Here is a 26545-nt window from a genome sequence, read left to right on the forward strand (position 1 = left end):
TTCACTTCATTCTCACTGGCTATACTACAAATTATATTTCATCATAATTTGTTTATTTGATTTCAAACTGAGTGTTTCATAAGTGACAAATGACACAGATTGTAATGCTTCAGTAAGTTTTTAACCTTTAAACAGCTTAAACAGTGCTTTAATGCCAGACCACCAAACCAGACTATTACAACCAGCTAAAACCAGTCTGGTAAGCTAGAACAAGCTTGACAAATCAGTGTATTCAACACAATCAGTTAGAACCATTATTACAGTGTCTAAATCTCACTCAACACCACCAAACTAAACATTTTAACCATCTAACTAAATTCATCCACCCTGTAAGCATCCAAAAATGTATCAAAACAAACCAATCTGACCAGCTAGAACCAGCATGTAGATGTCCAAACCCCTTCTAAAATGTACAAATCAGGCCTACAATCTACAACCAGGTCTAACAAAAAGGTTAATCAACCCAGCCAGCTAAACCCAATCTGTAAGTGTCCTAACCAAATGGACCTTTCTGACCAGCTCCATCCAATCTCCCAAACTACAACCAACCTGAACTACCAGTATCATCGACCCAACCAGCTAGAACAAGCACACTATTCAAAACCTCTCAAAATTAGATCAAGCAAAACAACTACAGTAAGTGTCCAAACGCCCTAAAAACATCGAACAAAGCAAATTAAATAAGAACCAGACTGACTTGACTATGTTCTCTAAAAACTTCATCTCACCAACTTGGCCAGTTGAGACTGGTTACCAGTTAAAGCCATCTAACAGCTTGGGGCTGTTTATAGGTGGGAGTCTATAGTGTATATAGAAGCTATATATATATATATATATATATATATATATATATATATATATATATATATATATATATATATATATATATATATATATATGTTTGAGTGGTTATATATAACATATATATATATGGTTTAAAGCCATCTAACAGCTTGGGGCTGTTTATAGGTGGGAGTCTATAGTGTATATAGAATCTATATATATATATATATATATATATATATATATATATATATATATATATATATATATATATATATATATATGGTTTGAGTGTATAGAAGCTGGTACTTCTCATATATAACTGGAATTTATTTGTTGTGTTTTTAGTCAATGGATGTATTTCATTTCTATTCTTCAAAATACATCCATTTCTTAAAATAAATAAAGAAATAAAAAAATACCGTCCTCTACAATATCTCCAAAAAACTGAATTACAAACCGTTTTAGTTTCAAATAATAATGAATAAAAGGCGGTTCTTGTGGTAACTAAAACGGGAAAGAGTCGAATTTGTGAAACACCGCCTCCCTCCTGTTTATGTTCCTCGCGCGCCGCCGCTGTTCGTCACCTGCGCAGATGCTCTCGCTGCTCAGTCGTGCTCGAGCCTTTCAGATGTTCAGTCTCCGGATCCGCCTCCATTTTTAACCGTAACACGGTTAAAAAAAAAAAAAAAAAAAAATCGCCTGGATTCCGCGTTTAGATTAAATTCGCAAACATTTCCCCTCCCCGTCTCTTTGCTCGCCAAGATTGGACCAGAGATACGCTGTTGTTTCCTGGAGGACATAAAGAACACGAAGGGATGCAGAGCAACATCCGCTATATAACTGCTGTATAACCCAAAATGTATACGCTTAGGCTATTCAAACATCCAACTGAAATTAAAACCAAGAAACAATATTAAAAACAAAAATCCTTGGTGAAGTTACAAGACTGAAAGAAGCCTGAAAGCAGGTAAGGGTAGGATTTACCTTCCTTAAGAGACATATGGGTCGTGATTCTATCGTTTTTTTTTAATGATTATATAAAGAAAACGTCTCCACTGGAATGAGATAATAATGTATTGGAGGCTGAGCTGGCCTTTGTTTGTATCGTGTTGATTGTGTGTGTTCACAGGTGACAGCTTTCCTGCCTACACACCTGCTCTTTCAATTCAACCGACACATTATTGTATAGAAATGTAGATATTTCATCATTAAGTTTTATATATACGTCAAAAGCCGTATATAAATAAAGAATGGCTCGGTTACAATTGTCATAAGCTGATATTTATGCACTGTGTTTGTTACATGTATCTATATCCTTTGTTCATTTAAAAAAAAAACAAAAAAAAAAAAAACAAGAAAAAAAAACACACCAGCTTACGTATATATTTTAATTATTAACACGAGTGTGTGTGTGTGGGTTTGGGTGTATGTGCAGAACTCATCCCTATTTGTTTAATGATATCGAACAACCCACTCAGGTTAACGTTGGGGTTTTACTTATGGTTACCTATTGACGGTGGCAAAATAGCCTTACCTTTATCTCTACTTAAAAAGATAGATGCAGCAGCACTGTAATCCATTACTCTGTCCATCTCTCTCACCTCCTCATCTGTATTCCCTGTATCAAACAGGTCGGGTTTCATATCTTCATCCATCGTGTTAACAGTGAAAACTGACCTTTATCGCTTATGTTTGAGATCATTTTAACTGCGTAGTAACGCGACTTTAGCACGGCCGACAGCTGCAAAGTTCTACAGCAGAAAAACTAATTAGCACCAGGCTTTTCCTAAAAGAGGAAAACCAGAACGAACGAGACCGCTTCATCTGTTTGGTTGCTAAGTGCTGTGTGGTTGTCAGGTAGTTATTAGTGTCTTTGTATTGGTCGCATAGGAAGTATACTCTCATGCTCGGTAGCAGTAAAGTGATTATTTCCAGACCATTGAAAGCAGGTGTTCTTAATATAGAGTCCAAACTCAGGTCTTAAACTACAGCTGTAAGGTATTCATAAACAAATAGTGTTAACAGAAAAAAAAGAAGTGAGAAACTTGGTAAAACACCGGTTATAAGCATAGAAAATCGTGTTGGATTTACACATAGACAAATTGCAGTTAAAGTTGTCGACAGTCATACGACTGTGAGTGGCATACTGAAGAAACAAAGAGAGAGTGGTTCAGTGAAGGACAAATAGATTGCTGGGAGAAAGACAATAAGAGGAAACAGCATTATTATCAGAGAGAGCAAGCTGCTCAGAGTAAAGCAGAAATGACACTTGAGTATGTAGAAGTATGAGAGAGGCTGGATTCTCGCTTGAAAGTCAAGAAGATAACCAAAGCTTCTAAAATTAAACACAAATGGGCTCAACAAGATTTTTGGCTGGTAACTGGCTGAAACAGCAGAGGTGATGTTGAGTAATGCTTCCAGATTTCTTCTCGAGAGAAGTGATAGACAGCTCTATAATCCATATGAGGCAGCAGATGGGAAGGGAAGTGTTTCAGTGGACCAAAAGAAAATCATGTATCTGAACTTTTTGATATATTTTACCAAATGTCCAAAGTTCATCAGCTCTAAACACAAAGCGGTGTAACATAGACTACGTTACATAGCTACAGAGTTAGAGCGGGCAATTTACAAAAAGAAGAGTTTTCACAGACTCTATTTTTTTTCTTATTATTCACTCTTTCTGTTCTGATTGGAAAACTGACGTATTCCATATGTTTGCAATCTGAGGTGCATTCTTCTGCAAAAGTAATGTGAGGCACAGCTATAAAATAATATATAATCACGTCACATGTAAAATGGTTAAGTATTAAAGTGTATGTGTTGTCACCATTTAGTAAACTCTAGTTTATTAGAGTTCATGCTCCTTTAAAGCATGTTTGGGTTGGGATTAAGATTTTCGGATGCATCATAGCAAAAGTGTTTTTTATTTTGACAAATGTGGATACCTCCATGGGGTATTTGAATTGACTTAATGCTGGATTCTCTGATCTCAGCTGTCTGCTTTCATTCAATGCCTATAGTGATTGGATATTCCAACAAGGTGCCAAAAGTGGCTTGCGGAGGTGGGAATTGCGGTTGAGAAACTGCCAGGACATTAAATGACTTAAATCCCTCTGGGAATTTGTGAGATTAAATTGTTCAGAAGCAACATCCACTATAGAGAGCAGCGGAGATGATATAGGAAGCAGTTCCTTTGGATTACTTAACACTGCTTATTTTCACAGACCTGCATGCTATACAATTATGTCTATATCCTATTGACCAAGAACATATTTTGAGTTTTTTTATTTATCCCACAAGTAAAAAATGGCAAATGTGGTTGGGGATATTTGGTCCCCATAAAGAGGTAAAAACATGCCTCCGCACACATATAGCCCAAAGGCCATTTCTTGTGTGTGAGTGTATGTGTGTGTGTAACATAGCAGAGTTTCTCTCAAAATGTCAGTGTATATTTGCATCTGTGTGCGAATCTGACATTCTCTGCTCTCAGAAGGCCACATTTAGAGAGCACATGACCCTTCCTGCTCATAAACATGCACATACACGCACATACACTCTCACACGATTACCAGAATTGTCTAACCCTGATACTTTAATTGGAGCAGGTCTAATTTGGCGCATTTAAAAATATTCCACATTCAGAATCTCTTGGTGATGAGTTTTTTCCTGTGTGTCTGTGTCTGTGTGTGTATGTGTGTGCACACGCATGTGCTTATCAGTTGATGACCCAAAATTAGAAATAGCCAGAGTGGAGTCTGCATTCTCATCCCAACGTGTGCGGTCTCTGTTTATTATTTTTCACGAACCTGGGGTTTAAACACAACCTGCATACTGATAACGTCTGTGCACACAAGAACTATTTGTCTATACATGGGCAAGCTGAAGCGAGATGTCAATGATGAGGCGCAATTACTCAAGCTTAAGCATCTGAACTAAATATAGAGCCATGTTGGTGCTCCGATCGGGATCATATCACACACACAAACACGCACACAGACACAATTACCATACAGAGTCTGAGAAAGAGACACTAAGGGGAAAGGTTATGCTTGACCATGCCACAGGATAACCACACAGAGACACTGGGTGTAACTCACAGACTGCTCTGCTTCTATAGGGATTCTTGTACTGTTTGAGGAATAATCAATAGTGACATAATAGCAGAATCTCAGCAAAGAGCTGGTGAGTGGGAGCACAAGAAAGAAGTAGCAACAGGCCGTTTCTGTCTCTTCATCCTTTTTGAATGAATATTATGGTCTTAATTCGGCTTGCAGAGAAGTGGACTAGAAGAGGTGTAGTGTGTGTGTACGTGTATGCGCCATACACATGCGGTTATGTTTCCATTTCATTTATTTCAAGTCGAATAGTTATGCACCAGCATCCGACTGTTTACGGATTTGTATGGAAAGAATTTGCATTGAGCCACAATATATCATTTTCAGACATTTACATATTAGACTTATGCAGAAATAAGAAATAAGAAATAAAGCACAATATGTACTGTTGTTACAGGATACTAATCAGTGATGGGGTTGTTGTAATGCGGAATTTATTTATGGTTACTTTAAAAGTTGCAGAATGTCCTTGAAGCAATTTAGTTCATGTCATCACTTAGATTATAACAGCTATAAATAGTCTCACCAATCTCTTTTTTGTACTACTGACTGTTACTAAGCTTCCACCATAAAAGTTAAATAAACCCCTCCTTCAAAAAGCTTCATCATATTAAATAACGCTTAAATCTGTTAAGTGTTGTTTTAGATTATTCGCCCACCGTACAAGTCTCTGTGAACGACATATAATGGATATAAGTCTAAGTCTACATACCTCTGTTAAAATAACAGGTTTTTGTCATGTAAAATATGAGACCAAGATGAATAAATAGAATAAACAGAAACCTTCTAAGGGGAAAATAAGAAGTTAAAACTGACAATAGCTTCTGGCTGTGCTTTGAATTAACACACAAACCCATGATCTTAAGTCATTATACACCACAATTTTATTAACACCAAATTATGATCAGTTCTTTCTGTAGGATTTTCTTGGTTTCCTCCAACCGCTGAAGCCATGGTCTGCAAACCGCATACAAAGAACGTACATTATTGTTGTAAAGGTATATGGCAAGAGAGAGGTATAAAATAATTTTGAACAACATTAAATATTTTATTAAAATATACAGCACTGTGAAGTTCATCAACAAATAGAGAAAATTGGAGAGTGACATTACCAAGAACAGGATGTCCCTGAAAAATTGACAAAAGGACAATAATAAAACTCATGTCGTGTATAGAACTGCAGTAAGATTAAAGGAGGCGGAAGGAGTATCTGGCAAGTACTGGCAACTCTGCATTCGACAGAAATTTCTCCTATTCATCACAGCCATGTCTGAGCTGTGGTGTAGAACGGCTAGACAGAAGACCATTATCATGAAAAACACTTTAATCTGCAGTAAATCACCCCATATCATGTGGCAAAAAATGTGCTAGAATTGTAGACATTTTTAGGTATAACTCTACAAGATACAGTATGATTAGCACACCATCCCCATACTGAAACATGGTGGTGGCAGCATCATGCTATGGAACTACTTTTCTATAGCTGGGATTGGGGCTTTAATCAAGACAGAGGAAATCATAGTTAGCTTCAAATACCAATCTTTTTTTGTATCCACAGTAGTTGCTACTATAGAAATGATAACTTATCCGAATCAGAACTGCCCTATACATACATCATACATACACACTATGTAATAATCTGTTAATACTGTGAAATGCAGCAATAATAACATCTTGGGATCGTAATAACAATTGTTGCACTCTTAATCACTCCAGCTATATTCTATTCAGAGTTAGGTGCCTAGATTGGCAACGCTTTGAGGCAGCAACCGCTCTTGACTTAATGCTTGTTCTTTTCTGAAGGCACTATTACAAGGTTATGTTATAATGTACTATATATGTTATTAAACTAGCATACGGGCTGAATTGCTTAGGCTGTGGATTTGCGTGTTTGGCTTTTGAATGGACACTGAAAGGAGTGATGTAGTTGTGTTGACAGATAAAACATACAAAGTCAACTATGAGAATAGTTGAGTCAAGAATGCAGGTATAGATGCCAATTTGGGATAAAATTCTACATGATGACCATCTTTTTACATCCCTTCATACACATATGTGGTCTTGAACCTAGCTCAACCCTTGTCCAGCATGACAAGGCCCCTGTGCACAAAGCATGGTCCATGAAGACATGGTTTATCAATGTTAGCATGTTATTAATTACACTAACTGTGTGCCAGAAGTCTTCCCTGGATATCAGTCTTTAGCATCATTAATGCCCCTTATGGCTGAATGATAAAAAAAATCCCCAGAGGCATGGTCCACAATTAAGTGGAAAGCCTTCCCTGGAGAACGGTAGTTTATAAGAGCTAAGATATTATAAGAGCCAACGGGGCATTTAACTGGGCAAGGATGTTCAACAATACTGGTGTGATGCCCTAGTATTCACAAACCTTTGGCAATATAGTGTATCTAGAGGAAATATATGTCACATGTCTATACTTCTACGCTGTTGAATTATTGGTTCTGATCTGAAGGTGTTTATTACTTTACTATAAAAGAAGATCTATTAATGGTGCTAACTGTAACTCAAATCATGGTTATATTGATGTGTTTATACTAACACGCTATTGTAACACACTAACAGCTCATTCACAGGGATTTTAATTGGGGATGCTCCACATAATCTATGTATAAACAGATGAAAAAGTTGTAGTTATGTAAGAGAAAAATGAAAAATAATTGTTAGAATATCACTGCAATTTAACCCTTTATAAAATACTGAGAAAATAATTTATTCAGCTTTCAATGGGGCTGCATCATAACTCTATGTCATGGATTATTTTCCTGTAACAGCATGCCTTGTTATGTTATGTCCTTAGTTATTTATTTGACTGAATATTAAAACATACAATTTTATATCCTGCTTTACTTGGGATGACAAGGCGATGAATAATTTTTGTCCTTTTAATACAGATTATGTTTTGTAGAATCTTTATAACTTATTAATCACAGCTATCTTTTGTTTCTCTCTCCTATTTCTGTGCAGGAAGCAAGTTGGCACAGATGAGCTCCTGCAACTGAGAATAACACACCAAGAAAGATCATTAACACATTGGGACACACACACACACACATAGCTGTCCACCCACTGACACACACACATTCACACACACTATACACACAGATGGCACTAGAAAACTCCACATTCTCTTCTCGGCCAGAGTCCCTCTCTCTGCCGGTCCCAGAGAAAGGGGAGGTGCCTGCTGAGGAGACCAAAGAAGATGCTTCTGCCACTGGAGTATTTAATGTATCTGAGGAACTCGGGCATGTTGTAACCACAGAGACATCATCACCCCCACAAGTGAATGCTAATAACAGCATGTCATTCCAGGACAAGATGGCTGCACGGGAAGCACAAGCCAATCAGCACAGAAAGAAACCGCAAGCGACAGGGCAGGAACGAGGAAGGTTTGGCTGGGGTAAGAGATTTCACCAGTTTTTAAAAACTAATATTCCTACATGTTAAACATTGTTTTATCTTTTGTCATTCTTCTGTAAAAGGGTGCTTGCTTTCTCACCAGCAAAACAGATACACAGTTTTAGTTTTTTTTTTGTTGAACTGTTAATTCTTAAATGATAATTTGTACATGCACGCATGTGTGCACATGGCCTCAGCATAGAAGAACAGTTATATAATATTACATTATGCTTTTCCTTGTCCACATTATTTATTTATCCACACTATCTTGGCTCATTTTTCATTTTTTTGCTTTCCAATTTATCTTACTCTCCTGTCTGTCTGACCCACTTGTCTTCCTGTTCTGTCTCTTTCTTATCTTTTAGCAGTCTTTTCTCTATCTGTCTCACTTACTTGCCTCGTTTCTCACTGTATGGCATCCATCCTCATTCACTTTTTTGTTCTTTGTCTCTCTTTGACCCCCTCTCTACTCTCTACTTTCTAGCCCGCAGTAAACGTAAGAGGCAACGTTATGTGGAGAAAAATGGCCGATGCAATGTACAGCATGGTAACATGCGGGAAACTTACCGTTACTTGACAGACATCTTTACCACTCTGGTGGATCTGAACTGGCGCTGCTCGCTCTTTGTTTTCGTCATGGCCTACGCCGTCACCTGGCTTTTCTTTGGTGCTATTTGGTACCTTATTGCATACTGCAGGTATTTACACCAAACATACATACACATTAACAGGGATTCATCTATCACTACACTAGTATCAGACCACAAAATATCTTCTGTAAAAAATATCCTGAGTAGGTACTACAACATCATCCTACATTACAAGTAACCTGAGAGCAAGTAAAAGGTGAATGAATTGCGTGCATGTACAGACACTGTAAGGTGTGAGATCTTGCATATGACATAGGAAAACAAATAGTCTTAGACGACACTGCCAATGCATCTTTGTTGTTTTCCATAACCTAATGTCGGTAACAAATCTGTATCAGGTATTAGCTAAGGTATTTGCTTTCTTTCAAGCATTAGTTTTGACATCTCACTGTGCGTTAACCTAAAAGTCCTCTATTTAGATGCCTGTATTGGTTCAAGGGGGATATGTTCCTCTTCAGTTTTGAAGGGCTGACGCACCTCTTCTCACTTTACTCAGAATACACTATTGTGGCTAGGATGGTAGGCTTGGCTAAAAAGTCAACGGTTCGAACTGACAACACAAACGCAGGGTTATAACCTACTTAGGCCTCGGTGAGCCGTTTTCTTTACCATAGAAATGCCTTCTTTTTGTGGGAATACAGAGTCTGCCTGCCTTTAAACAATGTACTTGCTCAGACAATTGTCTTGAAGAAATGACATCTAGTTCTTGTTTGCTATTTTACAAGAACCCACTGAGAATGTAAAACCCTTTAACGCAGATGCAGATCCATCTCCCACCAGAGAGATGGAAAAGCCACCTGCTACAGGTTGTCCATGTGGCAACAAGTTTTCATGCCTGGACACTCACACCAGATACTCTTTTGTCTTAGACTGCAATATAGTTATGGGATATATAGCCCTAGCTAGCCCTAGGTACAGCTGGCTCAGTGGTGTGCATAGCTGGCTCAGTGGTGTGCACAGTGGCTCAACCTCTTTAGACTTTATCACAAAGAGGACGTCCAGGTGCTAGATGTTTCAGTCTAGATCCTTAGGGCTTGTTCAGTATCCTCAATGCAACAGCACTGTGAGGAAAACAAATAGAGAGCAGCTAATTTTCTGCAGTTATGCCTCCCCAGGTAGTCCACCTGCTCTTGACTTTTGCACAGGCCACCAATCCTTAGCCTTTAGGATCACAAAACACCATATAAATGCCCAATCCTGAAGTGCCAGCTTGCTCAGTACTTCTCTCGTGCAAAGGAAAAAAAATTGGTATGTCACATAGCCACTTCCACACACTACAGTGAGGAGTGAAAGATACCCTCTGTATCCAGGTTGCTTTATTCTAATTCAAAGTCCAGTTTCTACTCAAGGTATTTCCTAGACCCAAAAGAGGGAGGCTGATTCTAGACCTGTGCATGAGGAACGAACACATCAGAAAAGCTCAGATTGTTGGCACATATAGTCCTCTTTCACTTTGTACCACACAAACTACAGTTGATCTACAAGACAAATGTTTTGATTTCCCTCATATATCCTCCCCATTGAAGGTTTCTGAGATTTGATCTGCTTTTCAGAATGTGACGTACGAATATTTGGTCTTTCCTTTCCCACTGAGCCCTCAGGCATTTGTGAAATGCTCTTAGGGGGTTGTGGCGCAGCCATTGGTCAGGACACTTAAGAGACCTTGCAAAACACCAGCATGTTTGTAGAGCATCTGAGCATACTAGCATCTACAAATGTAGGTGAGTTCAGAGAGATCTGAGAGAATTCCAGCGATGGGTGACCTCCCTCAATTTAGACCAAACACCATGGTCAAAGTAGTGTACGGACAATGTATCGATGCAGGATAGTAAGCAGTGAATGCAGAATTCTCACTTAATGATTCGTAACCCTAAAGCATTATCCACCCTTCTTTAGAGGACATCATATTGCTGTCCACATGGACAACAACACAGCGTTGTTCTGCATCAACTCCCGAGGAGTTATATGGTCCTATCACTTGCAGATGCTGGCACACAATCTACCAGCATAGAGCAATTCTGTCTCTGAATCAAATCATGTGCCTGGGACTTTAAAATCTATGTTAAGGGATGGACCTCATTATAATTGAAAACTACACACAAGCAGTTGCTAGATCAGCTATGGATGCTCTTTGTGGGAATTTGCTATAATTTATTTATTTATTTATTTTTGCCACAAAGCAATATGCTTGATGATTTATGCGGAAATTACTAAAGGAATAAGCAACCACTTTGGGCCATGATTTGGGGTGTTTGTTTTTTTTAGGGCCTTATAGACCTCACTGAACACTTTTGTAAGATTCTACAGACTGGATATCATGCATCATATTAAGTGCAGCGATGACTGAATAATTTGGTGTGTTGGCCAGTTTTTAAATTGCACATAGGACAGAGGTATAGGCATTCAAGTTTGTGTCAGCTGGTCTTTAGAATGTGTGTCTTGCAAAATACTGAAACGAATACAAGTCAAGTCACTTTTATTGTCACATCACCACAGCACATGTGCCTTGGTGAGTGAAATTCTTAGGAGCAAACTCCAGAAACAGTTATACAGATATACAGGTAAACATATAGATAATGAGTTGACATGTGAAAATGTGCAATTTTCTCATACATATAGTTAGTGCAATATGTGTGTACAATATGTACAATTAACAAACATTGAAATCCACAGGGGGGGGCACGGTGGCTTAGTGGTTAGCACGTTCGCCTCACACCTCCAGGGTCGGGGTTCGATTCCCGCCTCCGCCTTGTGTGTGTGGAGTTTGCATGTTCTCCCCGTGCCTCGGGGGTTTCCTCCGGGTACTCCGGTTTCCTCCCCCGGTCCAAAGACATGCATGGTAGGTTGATTGGCATCTCTGGAAAATTGTCCGTAGTGTGTGAGTGCATGAGTGAATGAGAGTGTGTGTGTGCCCTGCGATGGGTTGGCACTCCGTCCAGGGTGTATCCTGCCTTGATGCCCGATGACGCCTGAGATAGGCACAGGCTCCCCGTGACCCGAGGTAGTTCGGATAAGCGGTAGAAGATGAATGAATGAATGAATGAAATCCACAGGTGAAATGTGCAGTATGCTCATACATTTAGCCGGTACAATGTGCGTACAATATGTACAATTAACAAACATTGAAATCCACAGGTGAAATGTGCAGTATGCTCATACATTTAGCCGGTACAATGTGTGTACAATATGTACAATTAACAAACAGATAATGGAATCAGCAAATGAACATGTGCAATATGCTCATACGTGTCAGTACACACTGTGTACTATTGGGCATCCTTACAGTAGCACTACACATTATATGCAGTATGTACTTATATATGTATATGTGTAAATATATGTAAATATATTATACAGTATATAAAATACTATAAGGTGCAAAACAGATTGTACAGGTACAGAAGTGACATGGATGTGCATTGGATAGTATCTAGTGGTAACAGATGGATTATGGCATTAAATGCAGTGGGTATGTATAGTCCAGTGAGTGTAATGCAGTGTGAATGTATAGTCCAGTGTGGATAGTCCGAAGTTAAGGTGCAGTGTGTGGCATACCGTATTGTGAAAGTATGCTGTAGGGTGTATTAGTTGTGACTGTTAATTAGTCTGATAGCCTGAGGGAAAAAGCTGTCCCTCAGTCGGCTAGTGCGGGATCGGATGCTGCGGAGACGTCTTCCTGAGGGAAGCAGAGAGAGCAGACTTTGGGACGGGTGGCTGGAGTCACTGATGATCCTCTGGGCCTTTCTTATACACCGCCTTGTGTAGATATCCTGGAGGGAGGGAAGCTCACCTCCAACAATGTGGCTGGCAGTTCGCACGACCCTTTTCAGAGCTTTACGGTTGCCAGCGGTGCTGTTTCCAAACTAGGATATAGGATGCTCTCTATAGTGCAGGTGTAGAATGTTCTGAGGATGCTAGGGCTCATTCCAAACTTCCTCAGTTGTCTCAGGAAGAAGAGGCGTTGATGTGCCTTCTTCAGTACTGTGTCAGTGTGTATGGCCCAGGTGAGATCCTCGCTGATGTTGACACCGAGAAACTTAAAGCTGCTCACCTGCTCCACAGGTGTCTTGTTGATGGTGATGGGTTTGTATTCACTCCTCTGTCTGATGAAATCCACCACCAGCTCCTTGGTCTTGTCAATGTTGAGTGAGAGGTGGTTCTCCTGACACCATGTGTCATAAAGAGAACTTTAGGTTATGACTGTAAAGCCTGTTCTCAGATAGGAACGATAGGAAGAGGTGTGCTCTATTGCATGATGAGGTGACTTAATATTGGAGAGAAGCTGGCTCCTCTGACGCATACATCATAGCTGTCAGCCAACAAGAGCTGCCATATTGAAATCAAGGTTTCAGAGTGCTATGCAAATTGGCATACTCTGCAGTGAAATACCTCACTCATGCTAACAGAGAATCTCAAGAGCTTTGATGTTGGTATCGTTTTTAAAAAGAATGCATTCCTTTAGCGCTTACATACACTAAAAAGAGAAAACGTACATATTATAAAGGATTATATTCTTCAGGAACTGTTTCAGGCACCCACTCAAATGTACACAAATACAGGCATACACACATACCCACCTGAGATTAACCTGCAGTCATCTGAGTGGGTGGGTACTAGAGAACATAAAAACAGCAAACTCCTACTCTCAAATAGCAATATCTCTCTCTCTCTCTCTCTCTCTCTCTCTCTCTCTCTCTCTCTCTCTCTCTCGCTCTCCCTCTCTTGCTCTTAACCTTTCTGACTAAATCTGGATTTCACCACTGCGTTTCAAGATCAAAGTCACTTACTAAATAAAGTAATTATTTCAGTGATTTTAATGATTTCATTTTATCGTTTGATTAATTTTTTTAATTTTAAAATAATTTTAGACAGAAAAAGAAATCCACTTTTTCACTCTGCTAGCAGTTGGCTGAATATATGTTAATCCAAATAAAAAATTAGTCAGAAGACATATCCCTATTTACAACCCCACCCTGTGTCAAGGTCACAGTGAAGAGTTCCTCTTAATTTCTGCTCCTATCTATAATGTTAAAATATTTAGTCCTAGGCTGGATAAATTTCCCTCAAGATTTATGTACAGCTAAGCCGTTCTGTACACTGATGTCTACGTGGACTCTTAAATGAAATTAGTCTGTTTGCTACAATAAATCCTGCATGATTTAGTCCAGGCTCTGCTTTAGTGACTCCTGTTGACATAAGAGACGTCTCCAAGGAGGTACAGCTTACCAAATGAGAGGACATTTCTAAATGGCATGTAAAATCATGAATGCTTTAGGTTTAAAGATTTATTATAGTAACAGATGATCATGATATCAGATCTGAGTGCTAAAATCTAATATCTGTCTATAGTTTAACAATGAGAATATTAGGATTTATTCTCTCAGATATCCACATGAAGACAAATAGGCAGCTGCAGTCATGATTTCTAATTTTTTTTTGTAAGTCTGTACTGCTCTACTGGCTTCCTGTCTTCTTTCCTCTGGACGACAAACATTGTGAACATAAAGGTTTTAACCTGTTTGTTCTAACACTGTTTAACTTCCAGTTCTGTCTTTAATCCTGTTATATCATTTGTATATAATTTGGTCATATTATAGATAGTTTAGTCTAGCTAACTTTTAGTTTCTCCTTCAAAAGCATTTTAAAGGATAGGAATGTTATCTAATCTGCACCTTCACAGCCACTGTTGATGAGGTGTTACAGATGTGTAAGGAAAATATTACTCCAGTGCTCTTAAAATCTAGGTGGATTTCATCACTGATAGGCTGCATGAAGCTACAGACTGGGCAAGAAATAAATCAGCCTAAGCCACACTTATACACAAGTCTTCAATTTATCCCTCTTTCTTTCTGTCTTTCTCTTTTTAGAGGAGATCTGGATCATTTGGAGGATGAGACGTGGACTCCATGTGTGAATAATGTTAACGGATTTATCTCCGCTTTCCTTTTCTCCATTGAGACTGAGACCACCATCGGATATGGCCATCGTGTCATCACTGACCAGTGTCCTGTGGGCACTCTGCTTCTACTTTTACAAGCCATACTGGGCTCAATGGTCAATGCTTTTATGGTAAGGACACATTCACATGCATTTTTTTTTAGCTTTTTAAGCACTCATACACGTTTTCACATATTGATCACACAAACATGTTATTTCTCTGACATATCTGGTTATACAGATGCTTAAGTCATATACAGTGGTGTGAAAAAGTGTTGGCCCCCTTCCTGAATTTTTATATTTTTTGCATGTTTGTCACACGTTACTGTTTCAGATCATCAAACAAATTTAAACATTAGTCAAAGATAACTCCAAACCCACATGGCCCTGTGTGAAAAATTGCCCCCCCCCAAAAAAAACCCCAAAAAATCATAACTTAACTGTGGTTTATCACACCTGAGTTCAACTTCTCTAGCCACACCCAATCAGTTATTAGCTTTAGGGGGCAAATACTTTTTCACACAGGGCCATGTAGGTTTGGAATTAGTTTTTCCTCTTAATAATAAAAACCTTCATTTAAAGAGCACATGTTGTGTTTACTTGTGTTATCTTTGACTAATATTTAAATGTGTTTGATGGTCTTAAATATTAAAGTGTGACAAGCATGCAAAAAAATAAAAAAAGCAGGAAGGGGGCCAACACTTTCTCACACCACTGTATATCAGTGTATTAATGCAGGAATATACTGCCGTTAATGTTAATTGCAATGATTGACACCTTTATATATCTATATCTATACTGTGTATATATATATATATATATATATACACAGTATAGATATAGATATATATATATATATATATATATATATATATATATATATATATGTGTGTGTATATAGGCTACTTTTACTGTATATATATATATATATATATATATATATATATATATATATATATATATATATATATATATATATATATACATATATATATGTATATAGGCTACTTTTAGGCTACATCAAATATTTGACATATACAGTAGATAATTTTTTTTATCTAGTTAATTGTGTAATTTTGCCTGGCTAAAATTGTGGTAATGTAATAACATTTTTTCACAGTTGAGATACATCCATTTAGAAATTTACAGTACAGGTCAATAGTCCTCATCCCAGATCCTCAGTGTTGAAACCTGTGTGTGGTTCAGACATGCATGATTGGCCATAATTAACAGCATTGTTTAACCATTTTGCACGGTTAGTAGTTTAATTATTAGGCATTAAAACATTAGATATTTCAATGGCTTAATTTTAGTACTCAGGAATATTAGTAATTTTGACAGCTAGCTTTTAACCTTCAAGGTCTGTACATAACTCTTTTTCTTTGCTCTTCTTATCTTTCTCTCGTGTTTTTCTCCAAATCTGTAGCACATTGCTGCAGCAGAATTGTGAAAATGGATTCTGGCTTTCACTGCACTCAGTACTTGTTCCTCTGCAGCTCTTCTAAAGTGTGTGTGTGTGTGTGTGTAATTTCCGACAGAGCCAAATGAGTCATGCTTTTTAAAGAGTTCTTCCTCTCTGTTTTTATTCCACCTGATTGTACTGTCCTTGTTCATTTATGTTTTGTTCCCCCTGTCCTGAGAAGTTAATTTACTTTTCATCATTCAAATGAAAAACTATAAAAAACTATAAATTAAAAACTAATGTTATATTAGCATTCTAACAAGATGGTATTGGCAATGGGGATTCAAAAGATTTGTGTGTGTGTGTGTGTGTGTGTGTGTGTGTGTGTGTGTGTGTGTGTGTAATTTGTCTTGCTCTGATTGTCCTAATTTAAAGTCTCATCCTGAGGCTGTATTTCACCCATATATTTTGGGGATACACATGTACACACACACACACACACACACACACACACACACACACACACACACATACATACATACATACACACACACAATCTCCATTGCCAATACCACCTGGTTAGAATGTTAATATAAAACCAGTCTTAATTTGTTTTCATTTGCTTGTGAGGATCTTGAAATAATTATTTATAATTTCTAATTATTACGTTTATTAATGCATTTAAAAAATTCCATAATGATAATGCGTTTGCTTGTGAAACCGAATTATTTAAGAATGATATATTAAAGATAATATAAGTGACATAATTTCTTACATTGTTTGAGTGTACAATTTTAATTATTATGTAGGGTGTTCATGTAAGGTGCCGATAATTCTAGAAGGCTCTGTAGCGCTGTCATTTTGTGTGTTAAAAAAAACAGATTGGTAATTATTTGCGTTCTGTGGTGCACAATTTTGATGGTACCGTATGGGTAAAAAACCAGAGCAGGGTCTTTAAAAATAATCCTGAACTTGTACTTTACAGTGACATTTAAAGAAGGCCATTGTTATAAAGGAATACATAGATAAAACATCAAAATACTAGACATTTTTACTGTCTCACTTCTGCCAGCATTAATTTTCCTGTTTTGGGAATAGATCTCACTGGGGAAATCTGCTTTTGACATAATTTGTTTTTTCAGTAGTTATCCTATAACCTTCTTCTACTTTCCAACTTTTTCAGGTTGGCTGTATGTTTGTGAAGATCTCTCAGCCAAACAAGCGGGCAGAGACGCTGGTGTTCTCCCGGAACGCGGTCATCTCTCTGCGTGACGATAAGCTGTGTCTGATGTTTAGAGTCGGCGATCTGAGATCCTCACACATCGTGGGAGCAAACATGAGAGCTAAGCTCATCAAATCCAAACAGACCCAAGAGGGTGAGACTCCAGCTGCAGCTTCTCAAATCATCAAGGCTGTAAAATATGGAAATCAAAGAGCTCAACATCAGCAAAGTTAGGGATGAATGCAGGGGTGCCTCCTGGTGGTGGACAAGTTAAAAATCTCCTTGTCAAATATAATCAATAGCTGCAGTGGTTAGATCTGCATCTCGAAAAAATGCACCACTGCTGTGTTTCACATTTAAAATACTGCAGAAATGTTAGCGGTATTTAATGGCAGAACTCTCAAATGGCAATGTTATTAACGGAAGACTAATAAGTCTACTAATAAGAACTGTTGTTATTCTCAGTTAAATCTAAATTGAGCCTCGTTAAAGCAAAAGTTTTTTTAAAAAATCTTTCATATTCATAAATATTCTTTTTAGAAATCCAGCATATAAATCCTAAAAAATGTTTTTTTTTAATTTATTTAAGAAATAAAATGATAAAAATGATTACATATGTAATATCATGCTTTTTATAACTACATAAACTAAATGCTTTTAAAACATATTATTAGGGTTGACACTTTCTCATCCTGAGCCTAATTATCATGGATAATAATCATATATCCTGAAAAAATCACAAGTCATGAGTTAAGATTCACAGTTGTAGAGACGATAATATGATGTGCACAGTGTCAGTTGTGAGATTTTTTGTCACCGTGTATGCTGTTAGGAGGCTTAGGAAGTGGGCAAAGAATTGCAGAATCATCTTACATGACTCACAAATATGCTGATGTTATCCTTAAAATTTTCAATCTAACTTTGAAGACTGTTTCTGTTTATGCTGCTGCTTTATTTATGGATGTAAGCTAAACATATCTATACTGAATCTTCATTGCATAATCTGACATGGGGAACGTGTTATTGCACATGCTGTAATAATCTGAAACCACACAACAATTGTTTTTTTATTGCATATCTCCTAATATTTGTTTTATTAGCTGCATATTGCATACATTTTATAGTTGTACGTAAATTCATAATATTAACAAGAAAAACATGAGTGCAACATGTCTGTAATGTCCACTTTTGGTGCAATTTCTGACTGAAAATTCAATATCTAAAGGTAAACTTTATAGTTTTGATGTGTAATATTTACCTGCTTGCAATTCTATTTGTTGTTCTGTCTGAGATCTGAGTGATAGTTAATGTTTTACTTATATTTTTGTCTATTGTCATCTTTTCCTTTCTAGGTGAATTTATTCCACTGGATCAGACAGATATCAGTGTGGGCTTTGAGACAGGGGATGACCGATTGTTCCTTGTGTCTCCATTGGTCATCTCTCATGAGATCGACTCACGCTCACCATTCTGGGACATGTCCCAGTCACAGCTAGAGAAGGAAGACTTTGAGATTGTTGTTATTCTTGAGGGCATGGTGGAAGCTACAGGTGAGACAGACACAATCACATCAAAACGCTTTGACCGTGACAGTCGGGCAATACGTATAAACTTCCCTCTTCATTGTAGGTTTTAAATACAGTATCACAATGAGATGGTCATTGTGAAACACTGATTTTTAATTTCTTCAACAACTGCAAAGTATATTTGACTCGTCATTTTTTTTCTAAGCTCTATCTATGGCCAAGTCTGAACCTCTTGGCAGAGGCAAACAGGTTTTGGCTGAATTCATATTATCAGACGTCCCAAGAGTTCTTCCTGCCACAAAACAGCCTCAAAGTATCAAGAGTCTAGAAGAAGAATTCACAGTAAAATGAAACACTGGTCCACCAGTACCATGGTGCTACAGTACATAAACACAGAACAACAGGAGACCACCCATAACTAAGTACACTAGATATTACCTACAAAACACTAGATAAAAGTCAAATGTTTGCAAACAGTGCAATAGTGCCAAGGGACAGCGGAGCACCAACACAGTTTTTGTAACGAATAAAGGGAAATAGTAAAATTCTGTGTATGTAAACACAGTGTCCAGTTTTAGGGGATCAAATGCAGCAGTTTGTTTTAGCATTGTAGCAACAGTCTAAAAGAAATGTGCAAAAATCGCAAAGGGAGTGCAATGTTCAATCAATCCATGATCCATCATAGCATTTTACAGTGGTGTCAGGTCCTGCATTTTATTTGTCACCAAACATACTGGCAGTGCATGAGCAAAACGTTTTATTTTGGTCAAATCTGATCAGTTGAACTAATGTTTCTTGGTGAAGTGAATTTTGAGAGATGCTCTCAGCAGATGCTCTCAATGTTCTGCTTCCAAAAGATTGCAAAAAGTGCTTCAGACATGCAAAAATACATTTTGCTAATGCTCTTTTAATTATAATTTGTGCTTATTCTTTTATATCCATTGCCTGATTTATGCAAGTTATCAATCATATGCTTAAATTGAGGGTTTTAAAACCTTTTTTTTTTTTTTTTTTTGCACAAATTGTATATTTATATATATATTATCTGTCTGCTTATGTGAAAAACAGGTATGACATGTCAAGCCCGGAGCTCCTATTTGGCCGAGGAGCTGCTCTGGGGTCACAGGTTCAGCCCGATGATGTGCCTGGCCGAAGGATACTTTGATGTGGACTATGGCGCATTTCATCATACCTTTGAGGTGCAAAAGGTTTTACATTTGAAGAACTAGTGTAAACTTACTTCCTACATAGGGTATATTTTGGCCAGGGGTGAAAGACTTTTAGACTGTATACGATTCTGTACAGAGTATTTACTGTAGTTAAACATTCAGCAAAGGTTAAATAGCTGGTCTTTTTTAAGGTGCATTTTCAGGTGCATAGATACATCATGCTGAAAAAGCACATAGTCAAAAACAGAAAGGTAACAAAGAAAACAACATTGCCCAATAAGCCAGTTACATTTCAGCCAATTGCATTTTGTTTGGTGAGTAATGTGGCAACCATCACAGCAAATATAAAAACTAAGGAAATAATTTTCTCATTTGAATTGAAGATCTCATGAGCCCCTATTCCACCGTTTGCCCATAGGTGGACACTCCTTCTATTTCAGCCCGAGAGCTTGCGCTAGCTGCTGCTCGTCTGGAAGCTCACCTCTACTGGTCGATCTCCAGCCGGCTAGATGAAGAGAAGTGGGAGGGGCCTAACCTGACAGAGCAGTCAAAAAACCCTGTTGATTCTGAATCTGTCGTTGGAAAAGACGGAGACGGACCAACATTCATTGTGGGTGGAGTTACAGAAACCCAGGAACAGCAAGTTGTAGGGGAACAGAATGGGAGTGTCACTACAGACCAATCAGAAACTGAGGCCTAAGAGAAAGAAAGTAAGGATGCAAGTATTTTTAGGTTTAGAAAGTTAATATTATATTAGATTTGATTGTGAAACAATCCATGCCTTCTTCTACAAATCTTAACCATTTAGCCTCTAATGTATAGCATAGAATACATTTCCCCAACGGGGAAGTCACTTGGTTTGTTGGTTTTAAAAGCAGACATTTGAAACTGTCCTGCATTATATTGTGGCAGGGTGTTTTCACAGCTAACATTAGGTTTCCTGAGACCAGCCATTTCACAGAATTCTCAAAACTAACACAGGGTATACTTGCTTTCACTATACACAATGTTTTCATTTTGAGACATGGCAGACAGGACAGATTGTTTGTGTATTGAAGATACGTTAGATACGCTGTATTACAGTTGATGGAAGTGCCATGCAACTAAAACATTATAATCCCTGGGGTTCTCTTTATCAGCTTTTAACAGGATTTTGACTACCAGGAATTTATTGGTATTTCTACCTGTTTTTCAGTACAGTCTCTCCAATGCAGGAAATTGCTCTAATGGGCATATGAAATGCCTTTTTTTGTTTAAAACCATAAATCCTACAGTATGTGTGTCTGTTATTGTAAAGTCACAGTCAGCCTTACAAAAATATCTTGCACAGAGATAACTTTTTTTTTTTTTTTTTTAAATTTAACAGGGGATTTGTTACTTAACTATTCTCTAAAACAATTCTTAAATACTGTACGTGTTCCAGGAATGATGCATTTTATAGATTTCAGAGGAAATGCTAAACTAGGGTCAGAGATTCATGACTTTAAAAGAATAGTCTAATCAAAAAATGGTAGCAAAGCTGTACGGAGAGCTAGTAGCTATCAGTTGGCAATATGCCACACACATCATGTTAATTAATGGCTACTGGCTTTCATTTATACAATGCCATGTCAGCATTTTTGCTCCTACTATTCATTTCATGGCTGCTCTCTTGTCTTCAGAGCTGCCAATAAATTTATGATGAATTACATTGGTGAGTGCAGGCTACTCTGATGGAACATATTCCACTAATATTCTAGTCCATTCTATTCTTGGAAGCTGCCCAGAACTAAAGCATTTCTAATGCACAGTTTAATTATTCCTGTAATGTCCTGTGGGAGGGAAACCTGCTGGTGCCTTTTCTGATGTTTCTAGACCTTACAAGGAATTGGATCTCTGTGCAATACTATTATATAGCCATAAAAATACCAATCATGATATATCAGTAACAACGCAGTGATAGCACATAGGGTTGGGAATGTATGGACAATTTATGAAAGAAAAATATGACAAAACCTTCATTCAAATAAGTGAATTAATTCTATTACGCAGTAACATGGAGACGGAGGTAAATGAATACATAGTGAAATAGCAAACTGAGAGCACAAAAAAGTTCACGACAATCAGACTCAGTATATTCATAATATGTTAAGCTAGTGTTAGAAGAGTATTTGCAAATTTGTCTACTTGTACATCATGTTTCAAATCTGTATTTATTTTTGCCTATTGCTATTCTGGTACAATGTATTGTATTTATATCTATCATCTAGGAAGTGATCGCTTCAAAGGTGATGGTCCAGACCTGTCCGAAAATCTGGCAACCTCAGAAATACACAGGTCATTTTAGTAACCGGAATTTTACCAACTGGATACCGGCCTGTTACGCAAATCTTCCCCGCATAAATATTAATATATCTTTTTAAAATAAGTTGCACCAAAATCTGAATATGGCCCAAAATTTGACCAGTTATACACACACTGACATACTGGTGGATCTGTGGTATCTTGGTACATGCATTATACTTGCATTAGGTAGGCTGACAATATGGGCATGTCATGTTTCACAAAATGACATCCTAAAGTACAGTTTATTGATTTCTAACGAAATCATTTTGTCAGGAAATATTGTAATGCCAGACTTTCACGGATCAAGAAAATCTTTTTTTTTTTTTTTTTTTTTTTTTTTAGGAGAATGAACCTGACTAAACTTTAACAGACTATAATATTAGTTTAAATGCTTAGTAAAGACTTAAAATCCAGACATAGTGGACCATATCTTGTCACTGGGTCTATTCCAAGTGAGAAAAATGTAGTAGCAGTGTGGTAGAGTTACACTGACAAAGTAGCAGTTGTCAATATAAAGGGAAAACATGTCATGGAAACTGTTAGATAAGCAACAGGCAATAGTCATGGGACAGCAAAAGCAAATGGCACCTAGCCGTATGTTACACATATCATAGCGAACAGTTGTTATAGTATTGACCAGTTCGATGCATGTAGCCATTTCACAGTGCATTATGGGAATATGCCTGGTCTCTAAGGTACTGTGACCGTAACATATAGACAATAGACTGTCTGTCTTTCATTTATACAATGCCATACATCTCTCTCACTTTCTATCTATCTATCTATCTATCTATCTATCTATCTATCTATCTATCTATCTATCTATCTATCTATCTATCTATCTATCTATCTATCTCTCTCTCTCTCTCTCTCTCTCTCTCTCTCTCTCTCTCTCTCTCCCTCTCTCTTATATATATATATTAAATCATATGAACACTCAAAAGTAATACCAGTTAAGAGGTCTCTTTATTGTATACGTTCCGACAGTTGGGATTTTTAGTAATGTAGTAAGAACACTTACTAGCCATGGACACTGTTTTAGAGGTTTCCCTGCTCCAGTGAACCTGATTTCAGTTCATTAAAAACTGAAAAGCCAAGAAAAAACTGAAAACACTAAATGGTCCTAAGCTAAAGTTATTTGGGTATAGAGCCTTGAAATAGAGTGAGTTAGAGTAATCAGAATAAGTAGGGGCATTTAATATTTACCACATTCATTGTTTTAGCGCAAGATTAATTAGCTGTTTTCTACATAAACCTTTGTTAGAGATGCTCTTTACACTACTTTGGTAATTCATGATCATATATTTAAAGAAGAATTGTTTAAAGAAGCAAATTCCAATGAAGAATTTTACCTTCTCTATGAGAGACCCAATTGGCACTGTTAAAACTATGAACATCTCATCTATAGCCTTGTAAGGAAAAGGATGAGCGACTATTTTTTGATTAAGAGCAGGATTATTTCTTTGCCAAAAGAAATGTGAAAGACAGCCTGAAATCAAAAATGTTAAATTATGAATCATAATTCTTCAGAGTTTTTCTACAGTACAGTGTTGTGAGATGCAGAAAACAAGTGCTTAATCATGATATATGCTTTATTAGGGCAAATCCTACAGTTATATGAATTGTCTATTGTCTGAGAAATCCATATTCAAAACCTAGGGAAACAGTTGAGGGTCAAAAGAATAATGGACTTAATGACAATAATGCATGATAAAATTTTGCAGTATTACAAAGAAACGACAGGATATACAGAATATAGACAAAATAACCAAAGAGTTAAACAGAACAGGTGAACACAATAAGCTAACAGACCAGTAATTAGAGTGGCAGTTAGAACAGGACCAAACCAGAAACAAAAAACTTGAATGGGGTATGTAAGAAATGTTATGGTCCTAAATGTTTTAAACATTACATACAGCACGTTTAAATACAATCTTCAGAACAATATCTTAAATACGAGTAAATTGTAGCTCGAAGAGAAATCTGAGGCAGTTCAGTGCTGTTTTGCAAATTCTTGTTTTAATCTTGATCTTTCAGTGAGTACTCCAGATTACAGTAGATTAGAGTCTAGATTTGTGATTTGATGAAGAGCTTCATGAATGTACAGTCTATGTTAAATTTCATGGCACTGTTTTATTGCTTTTAAACAACAATTCTGTAAACAAAAATCAAGAAAAATTAATATTGAGTTACTGATATTTCACACACAATATCACCAAATGGTCTGTTTGTTTTTGCTTCACTATCAGATATAAAATAAGCCACACACACTTTATAGCATGTTAACAAGCTTGCTAGTAATTTGTACTAAAAAACGATTCTAAAAAACGACATATGTACATTTCAGTTAAAGTTGCTTCGAGTTTAATTGGCGTCCCCTCTTAATTTTCACCTTCATCCTACGAGCATAAAAAATTTCAAGGTAGCGAAGGTATTGTTTGTCATGTCCACATATAATGTCACTAACTTCACTGCTGTAACTGCTACAAACTAGGAAGAGGAATTCTATGTGGCGAATTGAGTGAAACAGTAAACAGTGAAATGTACCAGAGTGGTTGTACTACAGTATATTAGCAAATTAGTGGATCTGTATTAACTGCTTTATAATTAAAAATCTCAAAGTATTAAAGGATGGCTAAAGTTCATTTTGTAACTACATAATAACCAAATATTATATCAGAAAGCCAGGGGCAAAGTTTAATAGTATGAGTGCTCTTTATTTGTGTCATTTTTGTTGTCTGTAGGCAACATTTTGGGTGACGTTTAAAGTCTCTGAGATTTTGTGTTCAATGAACTGTAGAAGTCGCAATACATGCCTTTTTAATACAGTCTTTCTATATGGCTTTTAATGTCATGTGCCAATTGGACTTTTTGCCAACTTCTTTACATCATGTAGAGAGACACAGTGTATTGATTAAGAAAAGCCCATCATTTTCTTTCTCTTGCTCTCTCTGAAATCTTGCTGTATAAAGTCTTGTAAGCAGTCAGTAGCACACGCAAATATTTCTTGCACATACAGTAAAGTATGTAAAGCACAAACCCTGTGTTCCTGAAACTTTTCCCCTTCTTGCTTTCGCTGCTCTAGACATTTTTTAATCTATGTTTTTAATCTGTATGAGGACCTGTATTAGAAATGACACAGATAATAAAAAATTACATTTAACATTGTCTTGTGAAATACTTTATATATAAAAATGCAGTCATGTTGGCATTGACAAAATGTGACAATTTCTTTTCATTCTGCTTATATCAGGTCTCTGTTAACAGCCTGCAAGCTCACATAACTGAAATCAAAATATGTGTGTGTGTATGTGTGTGTGTATAATTTTATATTCAACAACCTATCGTGTAAAAGCCAAGGGAGTCCTGGATGCTTCATATGCACCAGTGTGTCCTGCTCTGATTCTGAAGAGGGATTATGGGTAAATGTTAAGGTATTGACTGCTCACTGACCTTCTGACTACCCTGCCAATCCCCCATGACTTTCCTCTCCCTTCTTCTCCATACATGCTTCTCTCATTTCATGCTATTTCAGCATACTTCTAACTTCAATTACATCATCTTTCTTTCTTTGGAGGCCACTTTATTTAATTAATTAATTTAATAGACTTTGAGGCAGTTCACTTAGCAGATTGTTGATGCAAAGTCATGACAATGTCTTGTTACACATCTTGATCGCTCACCCCACCAGACATAAATAGTGCTGATACCGGTCTTTATTGAGGATGGCAATTGCTCAAAGTGCTGATTCTGCTCTCTACTAAGGATGAGAAACATTGAGTTTTGTGATAATGTTCTCTACTGAGGATATGAATCGCTCGAGGCTCTGATACTTTTTCCGTTGAGGGTTAAAATCCCTCCAAAATGTTATATATTGTTCAGAATATGATACTATACTCTAGCGTGGATGAGAATTTCATAAAGTCTGGTGATGGTAGTTAGTGAGCTTCATGATGCTGAGTTACGTTTTCATAACCTGTTTAATCAAATTCATT

General features: G+C 37.1%; 1 protein-coding gene across 2 annotated transcripts; it reads left to right on the forward strand.

Moving 5' to 3' along the window:
- The first annotated feature begins 1431 nt into the window (after positions 1–1431).
- kcnj9 (potassium inwardly rectifying channel subfamily J member 9) lies at positions 1432–26043 on the forward strand. 2 transcript variants are annotated; one of them, XM_060871170.1, is made up of 9 exons: positions 1432–1753; positions 7888–8320; positions 8804–9017; positions 14837–15038; positions 17492–17684; positions 18883–19080; positions 20125–20255; positions 20644–20935; positions 25906–26043. In XM_060871170.1, the coding sequence occupies exons 2-8, from the start codon at positions 8026–8028 to the stop codon at positions 20923–20925; spliced, it is 1515 nt and encodes a 504-aa protein (XP_060727153.1). In that variant the 5' UTR covers positions 1432–1753; positions 7888–8025; the 3' UTR covers positions 20926–20935; positions 25906–26043. The 2 variants fall into 2 exon arrangements, with proteins under 2 accessions (XP_060727153.1, XP_060727145.1); XM_060871162.1 differs by lacking the exon at positions 25906–26043 and having other exon boundaries at positions 1433–1753; positions 20644–25682.
- The last annotated feature ends 502 nt before the right edge of the window (positions 26044–26545 follow it).

The sequence above is a fragment of the Tachysurus vachellii genome, chromosome 1 (genome assembly GCF_030014155.1).
Source record: "Tachysurus vachellii isolate PV-2020 chromosome 1, HZAU_Pvac_v1, whole genome shotgun sequence".
Lineage (NCBI taxonomy): Eukaryota > Metazoa > Chordata > Actinopteri > Siluriformes > Bagridae > Tachysurus > Tachysurus vachellii.

Excerpts from the sequence above, each read along its gene's own strand:
- kcnj9 (XM_060871170.1), top strand. The coding sequence starts at position 8,026 with ATGGCACTAGAAAACTCCACATTCTCTTCTCGGCCAGAGTCCCTCTCT. Across the intron at positions 8,321-8,803 it reads ACGAGGAAGGTTTGGCTGGG|CCCGCAGTAAACGTAAGAGG; the intron begins GTAAGAGATTTC and ends TCTACTTTCTAG. Across the intron at positions 15,039-17,491 it reads CAATGGTCAATGCTTTTATG|GTTGGCTGTATGTTTGTGAA; the intron begins GTAAGGACACAT and ends CAACTTTTTCAG.